Below are 16,415 nucleotides of genomic sequence, written 5' to 3'. Positions count from 1 at the left end.
GAGTACCAGCGAGGACAGCGTGCTGGGAGGTGGGTGAGAGTGGCTGAGGTCTTTGTGGGAGGGAGGCGGGGGGGGGGGGGGGCGTGTGGCGGACACAGGAGCACAGTTTGAGTTGCACTTTTATTGGAGGGGAAGGCCAGGGGTTTCTGACTGGGGATAGAGACGGTCAGGGCCTCACTCCCTGTAGTGTGGCCACTCCTGGATGATATCGTAGAGCCGGTCGCCTGGAGAGAGCGTCTGCTGCACATCCCGGTGTCCTTTGACCTCATAGTTGGGAAGCAGAGCTCCCCGAGCCACTCCGCAGGCCAGCAGACTCTTGGCTGCCCGGATGGCCCGGGGATGGGGTGACCGCTCTGTGGGGGCAGAGGCAGGATTTAAGCTGGGGTTTCCTCGAAGGGCAGAGGTAGTGAGGGCAGTGGTTCCGCTGTGCACGCCCAGCTTTGCCCGCTAGATCCCAGAACCCGGTCTGCCACTCCCCATCAGTGACCTAACCTCTCTGTGCCTCAGTTTCCCCATCTGTGAAAGGAGAGAATACTGGCACCTGCCACAGAGCTATGGGACCATAAGACGAGTTAGTGTATGTAAAGCCCTCGGAAGGGTGCCTGGCACAGCAGGTGCTGGCCGTCAGGATCATTGTCATTCTCCTCCTGGGTCCTAGGCCAGTGGTCGGCAAACTCATTAGTCAACAGAGCCAAATATCAACAGCACTTCTTCAAAACAGACTCGCCCAGGCCGAAAACCGACCTCTATGCAGGGGCCACGAAGTTTCAGTCGCAGTGTACGTGCGCCCGCACGTGGTATTTTGTGGAAGAGCCACACTCAAGGGTCCAAAGAGCCGCATGTGGCTCGTGAGCTGCAGTTTGCCGACCACGGCCCTAGGCCTTCGGGTCCTGGCCAACACAGTGATCTTGTCAAGCACTTCTTAGGTGGCAGGGCCTGGCCTAAGAACTTTTACATAGATTAACTAATCCTCATCGGAACCTTGTGGTTGAAAGTTCTCATTATCCAAAAAGGAGGAAGTGAGACTCGGAAAAGCAGTCACTTGTCCAAAGTCACAGAGCTTGTGGGTGGCAGAGCCTCTTAACTACACACCATGCTGTGCCCCTGCCGGGCCATGGGGGCCTGTCCTGACCGGCGGGACAGCCACTCACCCATGAAGTTGCCCATGAAGGTGATGCCGATGGCTTTGGGGTTCCAGGTGGGACCGCTGTGGTCACCCTTGATCTTCCAGCCCCGGCCCTCATACACGAGCCCGTCTTCTCCAATCAGGAAGCTGTGTGGGGGGTGAGGGAGACTGAGGAATGAAGGAGGGCTTCCTGGGAGAGGACTCCCTCCTCCGCTTGCCCTGCCCCTGCTCCTGCCTCTCACAAACCTCCGCCCCCCCCCTTCTTCTCCCCAGTGATAGTGGCCCCTAGATTGCCAAGCACAGCTCTGGATGCACCTTTTTCATCCTCACAGCAACCCTTGAGTCGCTACTGCCCCATTCTATAGATAACCAGAGAGGTAGAGACACCTGCCCACAGACACACAGCCAGTCAGGGGCAGAGGCAGGATTTTCACCCAGGTTCTCATGAGCCCCACCCCCAGGATCTGAGGCCTTGCTCTCTCCTGCCTCCTGGAGGATGTGTTGAGCTCTTGATCTGCTGAGTCCTCATGTGAGGTCCTCTGAGGCAGGCACTATTGTCACCACCCCCTTGAAGCTGAGGAAGCAGACTTAGGAAGAGAGGTGATGGCCCAAAGTCATGCCCCAGAGGCCCCTGCCTCAGAAATCTCCACTGAGAAGCTCAAAGCCCTCACCCCAGCCTGCCTCCTGCTTCCTGTTGCCTGCTGGGGGTCAGGACCAGGGACTGAAGGGCTGGGGCCACAACCAGACACGGACCCCGGAGCCCCAGCACCTGCCTCCGAGGTTCCCAATTCTGGCAGGTCCTTAAGACTTTCTCATTCAACATGTCTTGATTGAGGGAGTCTGACCCGGCACGTTGGAATTAACTAGAAGGTCAGCGTCTTTAGAGAAGCAGAACCTGCCGCCTCAGCCCCCCATGTCGGAACTACCGGATCTCAGGAAGCCAGACTCTCAGAATCTGGCTCTGAAGAGACCGGCAATATCATAGTGGCCCTCGGGACTGGGCCAGTGCCGGCCCTGCTGTGTCCCCCGCACCTGGCACAGGCGGTGGGTGCTCCTCGTGTATTTGTTAGAAGGATGCATCTGATTGAAACCTCCACCGCCACCACCAGGTGGTGCACTCAGAGCCCCAGTTTACAGGTGAAGAACTAAGAGAGAGAGAGAGAGAGAGAGAGAAAGAAAGAGAGAGAGAGAGGAGAGAGGAGAGAGAGAATGCCATGCGGAAGGAAGGAGGATTCAGGACATTTGGATCAGACTCTGAATCCCCAAATCTGAGGAACAGACTTCGGAGGAACCTGCTTTCCTGGGAGGTGGTCAGGCCAGAGGCCGTGGGGGGATCACAGAGAATCCGGACACGTGGAGACAAAACCTCTGAACCTGTGAATGGTAAATTCCTGAGCTGGATGCTCTTGGAAGCTTCTAGAGTTCTCCAAGTGAGGGTCCCAGATTCCCGGGCCTCACCACAGTCCCCCGCTGAAGCCCCCTAAGGGGGAGCTGGTGGCCTGCATTTCCGTAAGGCGACTCCGGTGCTCACCGAATCTCCGAACCTGTCGGGCTCAGGCGGTCTCGTGCTGGGCCTCCGCCTGTTACCCTGGAACGGGCGGTGGTGGGCACGGGCCCCAGAGGCAGGTCTGATCAGTCCCCGCCCTGCTTCTGCCCTGATTCCCGGGGGCTTCTTGTATATAAGGAGGCTCCCTCCCTCCCTTGGCTCCTGCCTGCCTCAGTGCAGCCGGAGTCCTCAGGGAGGGACAGGCCCTGTCACTTGGCTCCTCCCATGGCTTCGCCTCATTGCATATCACTCCTCCCAGCTACCTCCAAGCCCCAAGCTCTGGCCTTCAGGCACCATGGGCTCCCCCGCTCCCCCCTGCTCCCCCCCAGCCTCCTCCTCTGCCTGCCCCTAGCTAACTACACTTCCTCAGCCCCGCACCCAGCCCACCTCAGAGCCACCATCACAGGAAGCCGGCCCCTCAGCCTGCCCTTCAGAGGGAGCCCGCCTGGCTCTGGCTTCAGCTTCTGAGGTCCCCACAATCACTCTTGTTCATCACTGCTATCACCATCCGAGTTCATTGTGCTGCCTGTGTTTCTCCCTGCCGGCCTCGAAATCCAGTCGGGCTCCATCCCACCCTAGCATTCAGCACGTGGCCCGGCGTGTGGCAGGTGCCTAATGGCATGGCCCACGGATTTGGGGCTCCCGCTACATGCCAGGGGGTGTCCTAGGAGCTTTGCGTGTGTGGGTTCAATGATCAGGTGGACCAGTCCCCTGACTGCAGAGGAGGATGCTGAGCGAGGGTGACAGCCTGGCCCGGTCTCAGGCAGCCACAGCAGAGCTGGGGACCGGCACAGCCTCCTAACACAGGCACCGGATACTTTCGTGTGTGTGTGTGTGTGTGTGTGTGTTGGCAAAGCCTGTCCCTTCCTCCAGGGAGCTGAACTTGAACTTGAGCCCTTCCCCGCCTCCTAGCATCCTGTGCTGCCTGCATGCCCCCAGCCCTCTATGGTGACCGGAGAACCGGGGGAGGAAGCTGCGCAGGTGCAGCGGGGCGGCTCCAAGACCGGGGTGGGGGATGGAGGGCTTGGGGGGGGGGGGCGTCCCGCTGTCTCCCAGGCCCCGCCACCCTCCCGCTCCCCGCACTTACTTGTAGCCCACGTCGCAGAAGTCCAGTGTCCGCGCGTGGTAGTGCTGCACGTTCTGCGCTTGCTGCAGGCACAAGGCGGGGGTGTCGCAGTGACTGCCCGCCGTGTGCGACACCACCACGTAGCGCGCCGGCAGTTTCAATTCCTGGGCGCACTCGGACGCCAGAGCCCTCCACTCTCTCCGGGGCACAATGGGCCCGCAGCAGGCCTCGTCTTCTGTCGCCTCCTTCCCGAGCCCTTGGAGGGCGAGCAGGGCCCAGGCGAGCAGCGCGCAGAGTCGGGACATGGCGAGCAGGGCGCGCAGGGTCGGCTAGGAGCGCAGGGGTGCCCGGGGCTGCCTTTTATGCTGGGGCCTCAGGGCGGGGAAAGCCTTGCTTCACACCCTGGCAGGTTACAGGGACTCCGGACTCTGCTTCCTTCTCTGGCCGGGCTGCCACAGGATGCCAGTGGTCGGGCCAGAGGGAAGCGGGGAAGGGGAACCCCGGAGAAAGTCAAGGGGCCCCTCAGCTGAGAGTGGGGGCGGGGAGAGGCGCACCGGCCCCTGGGCCCTTTGCCCTGTGGTTTCTGGAAGACCCAGGGCCTGGATCCTTGCCCGTGGGGCATTGCACACCTCTCCGGAGAGAGGCCCCAGGCCACTTCCTCCTTCCCGAAGAGACTGCAACAGGCTGCCCTTTGTTTTAGTTCTCCCACCCCCACCCCCACCCCCACCCCCAAGCCCAAGTCATGTAACCCTTTCAGCAAACCGCGGAGGCGAGTATTGAGAAGCCCATTCCACAGCTGAGTACACCGAGGCTGGGAGAAGGGAAGTCATGCTGGGGAGACGGGGTACATGTCTGAGCCTGGGGGCCCAGAGCCTGGATTCAGAGCCAGGCTGCCTGCAGCTGAATTCCGGCCACAGCCCAGTGTGTGGGCTCCGGCAAGTGACCTAACCTTTCTGTGCCTCAGTTTTCCCCACCTGCAAAATGGGGATGGGATTTTAAAGGAGCGTCAGTGTGGGATTACATGGGTTGACAGCGTTGGGCTCTCAGAGGATGCCTGACTCATAGTGCCAGGTAAGCACCACTGGGCGTTGAATTCCTATCTGTCCTGGTAGTAAGCAGCATGCTTTACGTGGGTGCCCCTCCCAGCTCCATGCTGCACAGGAGGGGATCTGTGGGCCGGAGAGGAACAGTTGTTGGCCCAGCGCCAGCCAATGGCTTGGGACCACCTGTTGGGGAGAAGGCTTTCTTGAGGCTTCTGTTCTCACCAGGACCCTTTTCCCACTCCCTCCTAGAGCACGTGGTGAGTTCAGTGCAGATTGCCTAGTTTGCTCATCTTCCTTTCCTGCTAGTTTGGGGGGTGGGGCGGGGGCAGGGGGAGAATAAGACAGCCTGGCCGGCATGGCTCAGTGGTTGAGCATCGACCTATGAACCAATAGGTCATGGTTTGATTCCATCCCTGGTCAGGGCACATGCCCTTATGGGCTCAATCTCTGGAGGGAGGTGTGCAGGAGGTAGCCAATCAATGATTCTCATCATTGATGTTTTTTTCTCTCTCTCTCTTCCTCTTTGAAATCCAATAAAAAATATATTTTAAAAAACGACAAAAGGTTTGGGCCACTGGGTGAAAGAGGTGAAGGGACTAAGAAGCACAAATTGGTAGTTAACAAAATAGTCAGGGGGGCAGAAGTAAAGCATAGGGAATATAATCAATAATATTGTCATAACCATGTAGGAACATGATGTAAAGTATATGATTGTCTAACCACTAAGCTGTACACCCAAAACCAATACATAAAAAAAGAAACAAAACACCATGAAAAAAATGACAAAAATAAGACATGCTAGCTTTAAGAAGTTGAATTGATGCAAAATGTTAATCACCTGTGTCCTACTTTCTCCAGCTCTGCCCACCTGAGGTCACCAATGAGAACAGTGTGGAATGTTTTCTTCCACCATATTTTCCATGCTCAGGTAGATCATGCTTATACCCACGATATCACAGAATGGCACTCCAGGCATCTCTAAGCATTTTTCTTGAATTACCTCATCATCTGCTCCCAGCGGGTTTGTGAGGTAGATGTTATTAACCCCCTTTTACAGCCAAGGAAACAAGCCCAGAGGCATTTTCTCCCTTTGAAGATGGTGACACCAGGGTTTAGCCACAGGCTTCCTAGCTCCAGAGATTAAGTTCTAAACCATATATTCCACTACCTACAAACATATATAAGGACAAATATCTATAATAATAAAAGCGTAATATGCTAATTAGACCAGACAGCCTTCCAGAACACCTACTGGATAAAGCCGGGGCTGAGAGGGCCAAGGCGGCCGCTGCAGCAGGCGGGGGCCAAGGCAGAGGAGGCGGCTGTGGCAGCGGTGGGGGCCAAGCCCCTTGCACAAATTTTGTGCATTGGGCCTCTAGTTAAAAAATAAAAACCATGCATATCACTTCGCCTTTTGTCACCTAATATTTCATGCACATTGCTCCAAATTACTACATCTAGTTTGTTCTTTTTTTTTAATGTATAATATACAATTTTATTTAAAGTTTCAAAACTTGCAGAATGCTACCTTTTTTGGGGTACATAAAATAGGTACTAAGAAATTAAACAACCAATTTATGATAATGGTTACCTTTGATGGAGGGAAATAGGACTGAGAAAGGGTATAGGGGGGTCCCCAAATGCAATGCTTATTTTATATATTTTTTTTGGGGGGGGTAATGCTTATTTTCTTAAAAACCAGATGTACACACAGCCTTTTATCTACATCCTTTCAAGTATTTAATAATTTAAAAAATCAATTTTTAAGTGAATGGTAGAAACATGGTGAGAGTATAGCTAAGGAACTAAACTGGTCCACTCCATTTCCCTCCTCCCCCCCCCCCCCCACTAAAAAATAAAAGTCTTTAGTAAACCTGTGCCAGTTTCAGATACTTGGCAAATACTTTCAACAATCCTATATGTTTTGTAGTAGGTCTATTTTTATAGATGAAGCCAGATGTCAAGATATCATTGTTAAATGGTCTACCAAATATTTGAATGCAGGTATTTAATCAGTTTGCGAACCAGGAAGTGTTAGGTTAGGTGGCTCAGGAGGCGGCGTAAGAAATAGAGATGGCGGCATAGGTAAACACCGGAGACTGCCGCCATAAACAACCACTTCAAAAATACAACTAAAAGTCGGAACGGACATCAACCAGAACCACAGGAAGGCTGGCTGAGGAGAGACTCTTCAACTAGAAGCAAAAACAACAGCATTCCGACGCACAGAGGAGGCGCAGTGTGGAAAATTTAAAGGTACGGTGGTGCGGTGGTGAGGTGGTGCGCGCGCAAAGCGGGCTGGTGGCTAAGGGCGCGGTTGTCGTTTTCAATCAGGAGTGAGTCTCAGACTCTGGGCTACAGATCCAGGCGAGTCTCTAGGGACCCAGACTCAAACGGGAGAAGCGGGACTGTCTGGCTACGGCCCCTCCGAGGTTTGCAGCGGTTGCTGGGACAGGACTGAGAGCGGCCATAGCTGCTCCCTCCCCCCGCCCTGTTGAGCCCGCCCCGCCCAAACCCTGCGCACAGCCATTTGCCGATCGCCTCAGGCAAGGGCTGGACTAGCACCTCCCCAGAAGACAGACGCTTTCCAAACAGCTGATTCCTACAGCCAGTCGGCCTGGTGGTCAAATCCCTCTAGTGTTAACTACAACAATTAAGGCTTGGCTAGAACAAGACTGCGCACAGAGACCACAAGGGGGTACACCAAGAAAGCATAAAATATGCGGAGACAAAAAAACATGACAGAAATGGAGGATATGGAGCTAAGAATCGCAATTTTGAGGGCTTGCCATAAATTTGTGCAGAGCCTCACGAAAACTAATGAGACCCTCGATGCTACGATAAAGAAATTAGAAAGTAAGCATACACGGACTGAAATAAAGAATATTATACCCAATAGCAGACCAGAGGAGCACAAGAATCAAACCAAAGATTCGACAAAAAACACCCAATTGGAAAAGCAAAATGAAAAAAGAATCCGAAAGTGTGAAGATAGTGTAAGGAGCCTCTGGGACAGCTTTAAGCGGACTAATATCAGAATTATTGGAGTGCCAGAAGATGAGAGACAGCAAGATATTGAAAACCTATTTCAAGAAATAATGGCAGAAAACTTCCCCCATCTGGAGAAAGAAATGGACTTACAGGTCCAAGAAGCGCAGAGAACCCCAAACAAAAGGAATCCAAAGAGGACCACACCAAGACACATCATCATTAAAATGCCAAGAGCAAAAGACAAAGAGAAAATCTTAAAAGCAGCAAGAGAAAGAGGCTCAATTACCTACAAGGGAATACCCATACGACTGTCAGCTGATTTCTCAACAGAAACTTTGCAGGCCAGAAGGGAATGGCAAGAAATATTCAAAGTGCTGAATACCAAGAACCTACAACCAAGATTACTTTATCCAGCAAAGCTATCATTCAGAATTGAAGGTCAGATAAAGAGCTTCACAGATAAGGAAAAGCTAAAGGAGTTCATCACCGCCAAACCAGTATTATATGAAATGCTGAAAGGTATCCTTTAAGAAGAGGAAGAAGAAGAAAAAGGTAAAGATACAAATTATGAACAACAAACATGCATCTATCAACAAATGAATCTAAGAATCAAGTGAATAAATAACCTGATGTACAGAATGAACTGGTGATTATAATAGAATCAGGGACATAGAAAGGGAATAGACTGACTATTCTTGGGGGGGAAAAGGGGTGTGGGAGATGCGGGAAGTGACTGGACTAAAATCATGCACCTATGGATGAACACAGTGGGTGGGGAGTGAGGGTGGAGGGTGGGGTGGGAGCTGGAAGGAGGGGAGTTATGGGGGGAAAAAAGAGGAACAAATGTAATAATCTGAACAATAAAGATTTTAAAAAAATAAAAATAAAAAAAAATAAAATAAAAAATAAAATAAAAAAAAATAGAAATAAAGAGTCGCCCTAACTGGTTTGGCTCAGTGGATAGAGCATCAGCCTGAGGACTGAAGGGTCCCAGGTTCGATTCCAGTCAAGGGCATGTACCTTGGTTGCGTACACATCCCCAGTAGGGGGTGTGCAGGAGGCAACTGATTGATGTTTCTCTCTCATCGATGTTTCTGACTCTTTATCCCTCTCCCTTCCTCTCTGTAAAAAATCAATTTTATATATATATATATATATATATATATATATATATATATATATAAATAAAGAGTCAAGTGAATCAGAAAAGAAAGGGAAAGGTTTATTGTGTCCCTGGGAGACCCACGTACCCCAAAGACAGGGCATGTGGATTCATGCCAACAGGGAGGGGGGTGCTTTTTTTGTACTGCGGTTGGGTGAGGGGCGGAGACATGAGCTGAGGTATTCAGCTGGGGAAGTTTCAGCTGCAGGGGGTCAGCAAGGTATTCAGGAAGGAGTCAGTATCTGTGTGGGGGTCGTGTTGATCCAGGGAGAAGCCAGTATCTGTGTCTGGCACGCTGATCTGTTAGAAATGCCAGGAGGAGTCTATTATCTCGTCACACTTCTGCATGTATCTGATCCTGGGCTCTCTCCGACCTAACATCCTGGTCTTTTGGTGATAGCGGACGCCCACTCGTTCTGACTACTTCCAGCTGGCCAGGGACGTTGGTGGTGGTGGTGGTGGTGGGGGGGGGGAGTTAAAGGCCAGGGTTAGGCAGAGGTAGATCAGAGGGCAGCCGAGTGTAGGGATGGAGCAGGAGCTGATTCACAGTCACCTGTGACATCTCCGTGATCTGGGAGTGGATGAACTTGAGGAGGCAGGGGGCTAGGAGAAAAAAGACACAGATGAGAATCAGGGGTCCTATCATGGGTAGGACCCAGGTAGCTAAGGGGCTTTGGAGCCAGCCAAAAGGAGAGTTGTCCTGGGAGTGTCTTGCATGTAGTTCTTCACTCAGCTTAGTCAGGGTCTGTACGTTTTGCTCCACTACTCCAGACTGGTTGATGTAGTAGCAGCATTCTTCCTGAAGGAATATGCAGGTTCCTCCTTTTTTCTTCAGTTAAAAGGTCTGAGGCACGCTGGTTCTGTAGGGCTACCTGGGCTACTGATGTCACTTGCCACTGTAGGGAGGCTAAAAGAGGCGGTAGTAGACTCCAGGGCTAACTGGAGCTTGTCATTAAAGTACTGAACAGTGACCAGACTGTTCCCGAGGGCCCCCCCAGTGAGGCCTACTGAGGCAGTGATACTCACCCCTAACATGACAGGGAGGAAGGTGGCCCGGCGTGTCCGGGGGTGGGATGGAGGGAGCACCCAGGCGAGCTCCGACTCTCCATATAAGGTTAGTTGGGGAACTACTGTGACCACAAAGCAAGGCCCGGGGTCAGAGGAGTTCATGCAGTTGCTTAAGGTGCCATTGCACCAGAGAAGGTACCTGGGCTGACCTTGGTGAGACTGGCTGCAGTGTGGTATGACACAGTCTTTCCAGTGGCAACCCCCATAGGTGTTGACATCTTGATTACACCTGTCTGGGTTCCGCTGCTGGGTGACTTGTTTGCCGTCTGGTAGTAGGTTTCATAGACCTTGAAACTCCACACATAAGCAGGTGGGGGTGGGTGTAGGTTGCACAGGGCCGGGAGGAGAAGGAGGAGGGGGAGGGCGGCTAAGGCGGACCTTAGTGGGGCCCAACACCTCATATTTATAGAAGTCATGCTGCTCCGGGGTCCTCTTGAGTCTGGAGAGGTGGTGCCAGGACAGGTCGTCAAGCTGGGGTCGCCAAGCAGCTTGGCCGCAGTGGGGGCTGTGAGGATTACAGTGTGAGGTCCCATCCACCTAGGCTCCAAGGCTTGTGGTTGTAGGTTCCTAAGGGTTGTAGGTTCCTTGGGAGTCCTGGTCGGTTGGCTCTGGCTCGGGCAGAAACCTGTTCTCGGAGCAATTGCCTGGGTAAGATATGGAAGATACGTACCCAGGGGAGGGGGATCAGTAAGGAGACAGTGATTGAGCAAGAAGGGTCAAAAGGGCTTAAGAAAGTGGGGCTCCTTGGTGTAGCCGGATTTGTGGTCGGGGCCATGGGCAGGAGGTTCAGACAGGAGCTGCGAATTTCTAGAGAGAATTTAGTTAGACGGCCCAATGGGTTGGAATTGAGTGGCTATGATGAGGGTTCGAGTCAGTGACAGACAAGTCCAGCAGGATGTAGAAAAGGGATTGATGTTAGAGAGTAGATGGAAAGTTGTGTCGATGAGGGTGGGTATAGGAGGAGGTCCAGGGTTCGTAAATAGAGAGTGGCTCTAGAGGATTTCCCATCCCAGACAGTAGAATTGATGACTCCCTCATCATTCCATGTCCATTTCACCTGAAAATATTAAAAAACCTGAGCAAAATTGGAGGGTCCCTTGCCAGGTAAGAGCCTGTGAGGAATGATGGGTCATCCGGTCCTGGATGGTGTCGCAGAATCTTCTTCGGGGATGGTGGGAGGCACTCGGTGAGCCTGAGAGAGGTAGGTATTGCAGTGAATGTGGGAGGAAATGTTAGAATGTGCTGTTATCCAAGGGAAAATGGAAGGAGCAGTGGAAGCCAGGGACCTGGAGGCTGGAGAAAAGGCAGGGGAGGGAGGGAGCAGGTCACGCAGCCTGTTCCCAGGCCTCTAGCCGCTTGGATTTTAAAGTTGCCGCATTTTTCCTTTGGGAAGGGTGTAGGGGGATGGGGCGAGAAGGTGCTGAGGTCAGAGCAGTTTTCAGTTCAGAGGAGGGGACAGTTGTGGAAGAGATAAGGTGTTCACAGCGAAGACTGAGTAGGCAACTGTGGTCTGGAACAACTGGGCCCCATAAGGGGACGCATGGCAGTGGAGGATTGGCGTCCCTGTAAAGGGAGGGGGCCAGGAATGGAAGGAGCAAGGACGCTGGAGAGCTCCTAGTGAGCTGCAGAGTGGCCGCTAGGATGGTGAGGATGTCTCGTCTTAACAGGGGCACGGGGTATGAAGGCATGACTAGGAATGAGTGGGTTATAAGGCTATCATCAAGGAGGCAGGGAAGGGGTCCGGTGGCCAGCAGGCAGGTGGTTTTGCCGTCAATACCCATGACCAAGATCTTGGAAGGATAAAGTGGCCCTAAAAAGGAGGGCAGGACAGAGAAGGTAGCTCCCGTGTCGACCAGGAAGGTGACCTGTTGCCTTCAGTGCAGCCCTGGGCTCGGCGAGGGTGGTTGGAGGCTGTCGAGGCTGGGCATCTTCAGTCTTCAGCCAGTCCCAGCATGGCCAGCGGCGGGTCATGACCTGGAAGGGCGGCCCCTCCACAGTGGGGTGCAGAGGGCCCGCCACCTTTCCAGGGGCAGTCACTTTTCCAGTGGCAGCTTTGACCTCATGCTGGGCAGGGCTTGGTTGGAGCCCGGGGGCCGGGGGCACTGCTTTGCCCAGTGGCCTTCATTTCCGAATTTGAAGGATTGTCCGGTGGCGTTCCTTTCATTGCACCCCCACCGCTCACAGCCCCCTTAGGGCCATGGCGGCTGCCGTCAACCACAGGGCCAGGACCAAGTTTGCAGGTCAACCTTCTGTGGAAGGCAGGCCTCCCATTTGACTGTGCCTGCTCCTCCCGGGCATTAACCTTAAAGGCTGTGTTCACTAAATCTCGGACTGGGGTCTGAGGGCTAAATGGAAGAGGCTGTTTTGGAGCTAATGTTCTCAGGATTTGGGCTCTCAGGGATAGGGGAGAAGGTGGCTGCTGGTGGAGAGTCTGAAGAGAGTGTTTTTCAATTTGAGGAAGGTCAGAGTGAGAGAGAATGGCTACCTGGATAAAACCATTCCCAGCTGCAACCTCTCGCAAAGGGAACCGGCTGGCCACCTGTGAATTTAAATTGCTGTCAGTCATGGGGGCAGAGATTCGGCAGAGTGCACAGAGGAAGGCGTGCGGCTAGAACTTACTGAGGGTACTGACTTCGGCAGGGCTGTAAGGGAAGGGGAGAGCGCAGGAGAGGTGGCCTGGGTGGGCATGGGCGAGGTACCGGAATTCTTTGATGAACGCGGTGGGGTTGGCGAGAAGGACACCAGCCGCTTCTCAATTGCGTTTGAAAGTTGCAACCTCCCAGGGGAGGGGCAGAGGGGAGGAGGGACAGAAGGAATGTGGAGCCTGCGGACGCAAGTGTACCGACTGGGGAAGCAGGCAGGGGTGGGGGCGGAGTTGGCATCAGGCGACCTGAGTTTCCGGCTCCAGTGGTAGCAGCTGTGGCTGTGGTGGTAGCCGTGGATCCAGCGAGTGGACGGAAGAGGGAAGGCGGGATCAGTAGGTCGGTGGAAGGTGTGGCTGGAGGAGGGTCTGGCAGGGAGGGAAGAGGGGAGAGGGTGTGGACGGACAGGGGCACGAGGCCGGCGGGAGAACGGGCGGCTCTCACGGGGGGAGTTCGGGGGAGTTCTCCGGTGAAGGGGGTGGGACGATGCAGGGACGATGCGTTGCCGTCGCTGCCCCACACACACAGCATATGAACCCACCCCCACTTACACCGCATACACTGTGGGTTTGGCCACAGCCTGGGGAAAGGAGGGAAGATGGAGTGAGGAGAGATGGGGGAAGGAACTTTCAGGGAAGGGATGGGGACACAGACCGGGTGGAGAGAGAGAGAGTGAGAGAGAGAGAGAGACTTGGGCACATTTCCCAGTTCGCTGGCAGAAATTACTGAGATAGGTGCGGACGGTAAAGTCAGCGTCCCATTTTCATACTGAGGCCATGCTACGTTACAGAAAAAGGATGCAGGTCCGGGGCAGGCCCAGCGTTTAGCCAGATCGGTGAGCCGGCACCCTAGAGGTGTGCTCAGGTCAGGTTTGGAATTTGGATTCCCCCCGTGCTTGATCCCCATGGCCTGTAGCAGGGCGAAAGGCTGGCGTCCCAGCAGTTTAACCCACACTACGGACGGACGGTTGAATCAAGGGATGTAGGGACGTCTCCACTACTTCCTGAGGTCCGAAGGAGCCTTCCTGGAAGGGTCCGGAGAGGCAATCTCTGACCCAGCTGCATTTTACAGACAGAGAGACCGGCCGGTGAGCAGCCATGTGGGACCGGGCATGGGGCGGAATGGGACCCACTGCTGATGTTGCCAAACTGGGAAAAGGCTGCCGAGCTGAAGAAATGAGGTCCTGATGGGTCCAGAGCCACGAGGAGAGAGAGGCGGGCACCCCGAGCTGTGGAGGGATGGCCAAATGAAGTGCTGGCGCCACCCAGGTTTCGAGGCACCAAATGTTAGGTTAGGTGGCTCAGGAGGCGGCATAAGAAATAAAGAGTCGAGTGAATTAGAAAAGAAAAGAAAAGAAAAGAGAAGAAAAGAAAAGAAAAGAAAAGAAAAGGAAAGGTTTATTGCGTCCCCGGGAGACCCACGTAACCCAAAGACAGGGCACGTGGACTCACGCCAACAGGGAGGGGGGCGCTTTTTTTATACTGTGGTTGGGTGAGGGGCGGGGACATGAGCTGAGGTATTCAGCTGAGGAAGTTTCAGCTGCAGGGGGGTCAGCAAGGTATTCAGGAAGGATTCAGTATCTGTGTGGGGGTCGTGTTGATCCAGGGAGAAGCCAGTATCTGTGTCTGGCACTCTGATCTGTTAGAAATGCCAGGGGGAGTTCATTATCTCGTCACACATCTGCATGTATCTGATCCTGGGCTCTCTCCGACCTAACAGGAAGGAGTAATTCCTTTTCAAAAGGAATTATTAAACTATGCACTCCATAATCATTCTGTGACAAAGGAAGTTAGTTTTATCTTTCAAAGACGGTGGGAAAATGGTTAAGGGACAGGAATCAATGTAAGGAAGGGTAAGCATTAGCAAGGTCCTCGAGGTGGGAAGAAACAGAACCACAGTACTGGTGGCTATAATAGCCCTGAACAATACAATTCCCTAAAAACGTAACCAAGAATTGGCAGTTTGTTAACTGTACAGAAGGAAGGATGAGTAAATTATGAGTTAATATCCTGAAGTTTCTTCCTGAAGAGAGAATTACTGGCTGTCTCAGATTTGGCAGCCAAGGGACCTGTTGTTAGCCGAATGAAACGAATCCATTGTATCCCAGTGAAATGGAAGCCGGACATCATTCTCAGTCAGAAGTCAATTTGTGCTTCTCCAGGATAGCCTGCCACAAAGGAAAGGTACATACAATACTTTTAGTGACTGTCTTTGGGGAAGTCATTTAACCTATTTGGTCTTCAGCTTTCACATCACTAAAATAATACTCTCATAGGAACTGAGAAGATTGGATTCAATAAAATGTCTATGAATTTTAGATCCAAAAGTCTTCCGTGATGTTAATCTTCCTTTCTAACATTCCTTCCAGGTGTAATATCAGTTACTCATTTCAGATTCTTGCTTCTAAGTTACTTGGAGCCTTCCTAGTTCATGCTTTACCCTCGCCCATATTAACAACCTAAACGTGGAAAATTTGACTTTACTCTTCTTAGGACTTCTATAGCATTATTTATATTCATCATAAACTGGGTAATCACAAGTATGTTTGCCTGGTACAGTTCTGGTTTTCACTCATTGTCTTAGCATGATTAAGATTACCCTAATCATAATTTACTTTGTAGATTAAAATGTGTGGGAGCAGAGTGTTTGCATCTTATATAATAAAAGCCTAATATGCTAAGTGTCCGGTTGACTGGTTGGCCGTTCAACCAAGCAAAGTGTAATATGCTAATGATATGCTAAGGCCGCTCCACCGCTTGCTATGACATGCACTGACCACCAGGGGGCAGATGCTCCGACCAGTAGGTTAGCTTGCTGCTGGGGTCCGGCTGATAGGGACTGAGTGAGATGAGCCAAACACACCCTGGAGCCCTCAGGTGATCCCTCCCCAGCTGGCCAACCTCCTGTGTTCCTCCCCAGTCCCCATTGTGCACTGGTGGGGTCCATTGGCCTGGCCTTCACCCTCCTGCAATCTGGGACCCCTCAGGGGTTGTCGGAGAGCTGGTTTCACCCCACAGCAGAACAACTGGTGGCAGACGCTCAATGCAGGAATTGCCCCCTGGTGGTCAGTGTGCTCCCACAGGGGGAGCACGGCTCAGCCAGAAGCTGGGCTCATGGCTGGCGAGTGCAGTGGTGGTGGTGGGAGCCTCTCCCACCGGCTCTGTGGCAGTGCTAAGGATGCCTGACTGTTGGCTTAGGCCCACTCCTCGAGGATGTCAGTCAGACATCCCCTAAAGGCTCCCAGACTGCAAGAGGGCACAGGCCAGGCCCCGCCCCGAGTGTAGGAATTTCGTGCACCAGGCCTCTAGTTGTATATAATAGCCAAAATCCTTCCCTTCATAAGGTAGCATCCGATATTATACAAAGTGTGGTCTTTTCATCACATCCGTTATGCAATCTCTCCAATCCTCTGTCAAGCGCTTACATGTCAAAATGTAACCAATGTGCACTGCACCTTGTAAAGGAAAGATAAGGTCTAAAGTGTTCAGAAAGAGCGCAGGTTAGAGAAGGAGCTGATTATTAAATAAAGAAGAATCAGCATGTGATAACGGTTAACATCTGGGAAAGAAACTGAAAACAAGAAACTTAACAATTCAGTTGTCCTCTCTGAAGACAAGAAGGTCCTAGACAATAGGTGGCAAAGGCCTGCGGTGAGCTATAAGGGGTCAATGGGAGATAAAAGAGGACATAGGTAATACTTTCAACAATAAAGATTTAAAAAAAAATTCTTAACAGATAGCCTGGTGCAGACAATACTTTCCTTCCTACAGG

General features: G+C 52.6%; 1 protein-coding gene across 1 annotated transcript; it reads right to left on the bottom strand.

Annotated features, from left to right (window-relative positions):
- Nucleotides 1-106: 106 nt before the first annotated feature.
- On the bottom strand, nt 107-4,392 carry PGLYRP1 (peptidoglycan recognition protein 1). Its single transcript, XM_070401668.1, has 3 exons — nt 3,760-4,392; nt 1,152-1,273; nt 107-353 (listed from the first exon to the last, which is right to left on the bottom strand). The coding sequence occupies exons 1-3, from the start codon at nt 4,041-4,043 to the stop codon at nt 175-177; spliced, it is 585 nt and encodes a 194-aa protein (XP_070257769.1). The 5' UTR covers nt 4,044-4,392; the 3' UTR covers nt 107-174.
- Nucleotides 4,393-16,415: the final 12,023 nt, after the last annotated feature.

The sequence above is a fragment of the Myotis yumanensis genome, unplaced genomic scaffold (genome assembly GCF_028538775.1).
Source record: "Myotis yumanensis isolate MYYU_CA2020_CCGP unplaced genomic scaffold, mMyoYum1.0.hap1 SCAF_23, whole genome shotgun sequence".
Taxonomy (NCBI): Eukaryota; Metazoa; Chordata; class Mammalia; order Chiroptera; family Vespertilionidae; genus Myotis; species Myotis yumanensis.
Note: the sequence above shows the minus strand (reverse complement) of the source record. Positions and strands in the feature narration are given on the sequence as shown.

Coding starts and splice junctions, on each gene's coding strand:
- PGLYRP1 (XM_070401668.1), bottom strand. CDS start 4,043: ATGTCCCGACTCTGCGCGCTGCTCGCCTGGGCCCTGCTCGCCCTCCAA. Junction 1,274..3,759: donor TTCTGCGACGTGGGCTACAA/GTAAGTGCGGGG, acceptor CCCCCCACACAG/CTTCCTGATTGGAGAAGACG. Junction 354..1,151: donor CTTCATGGGCAACTTCATGG/GTGAGTGGCTGT, acceptor CTGCCCCCACAG/AGCGGTCACCCCATCCCCGG.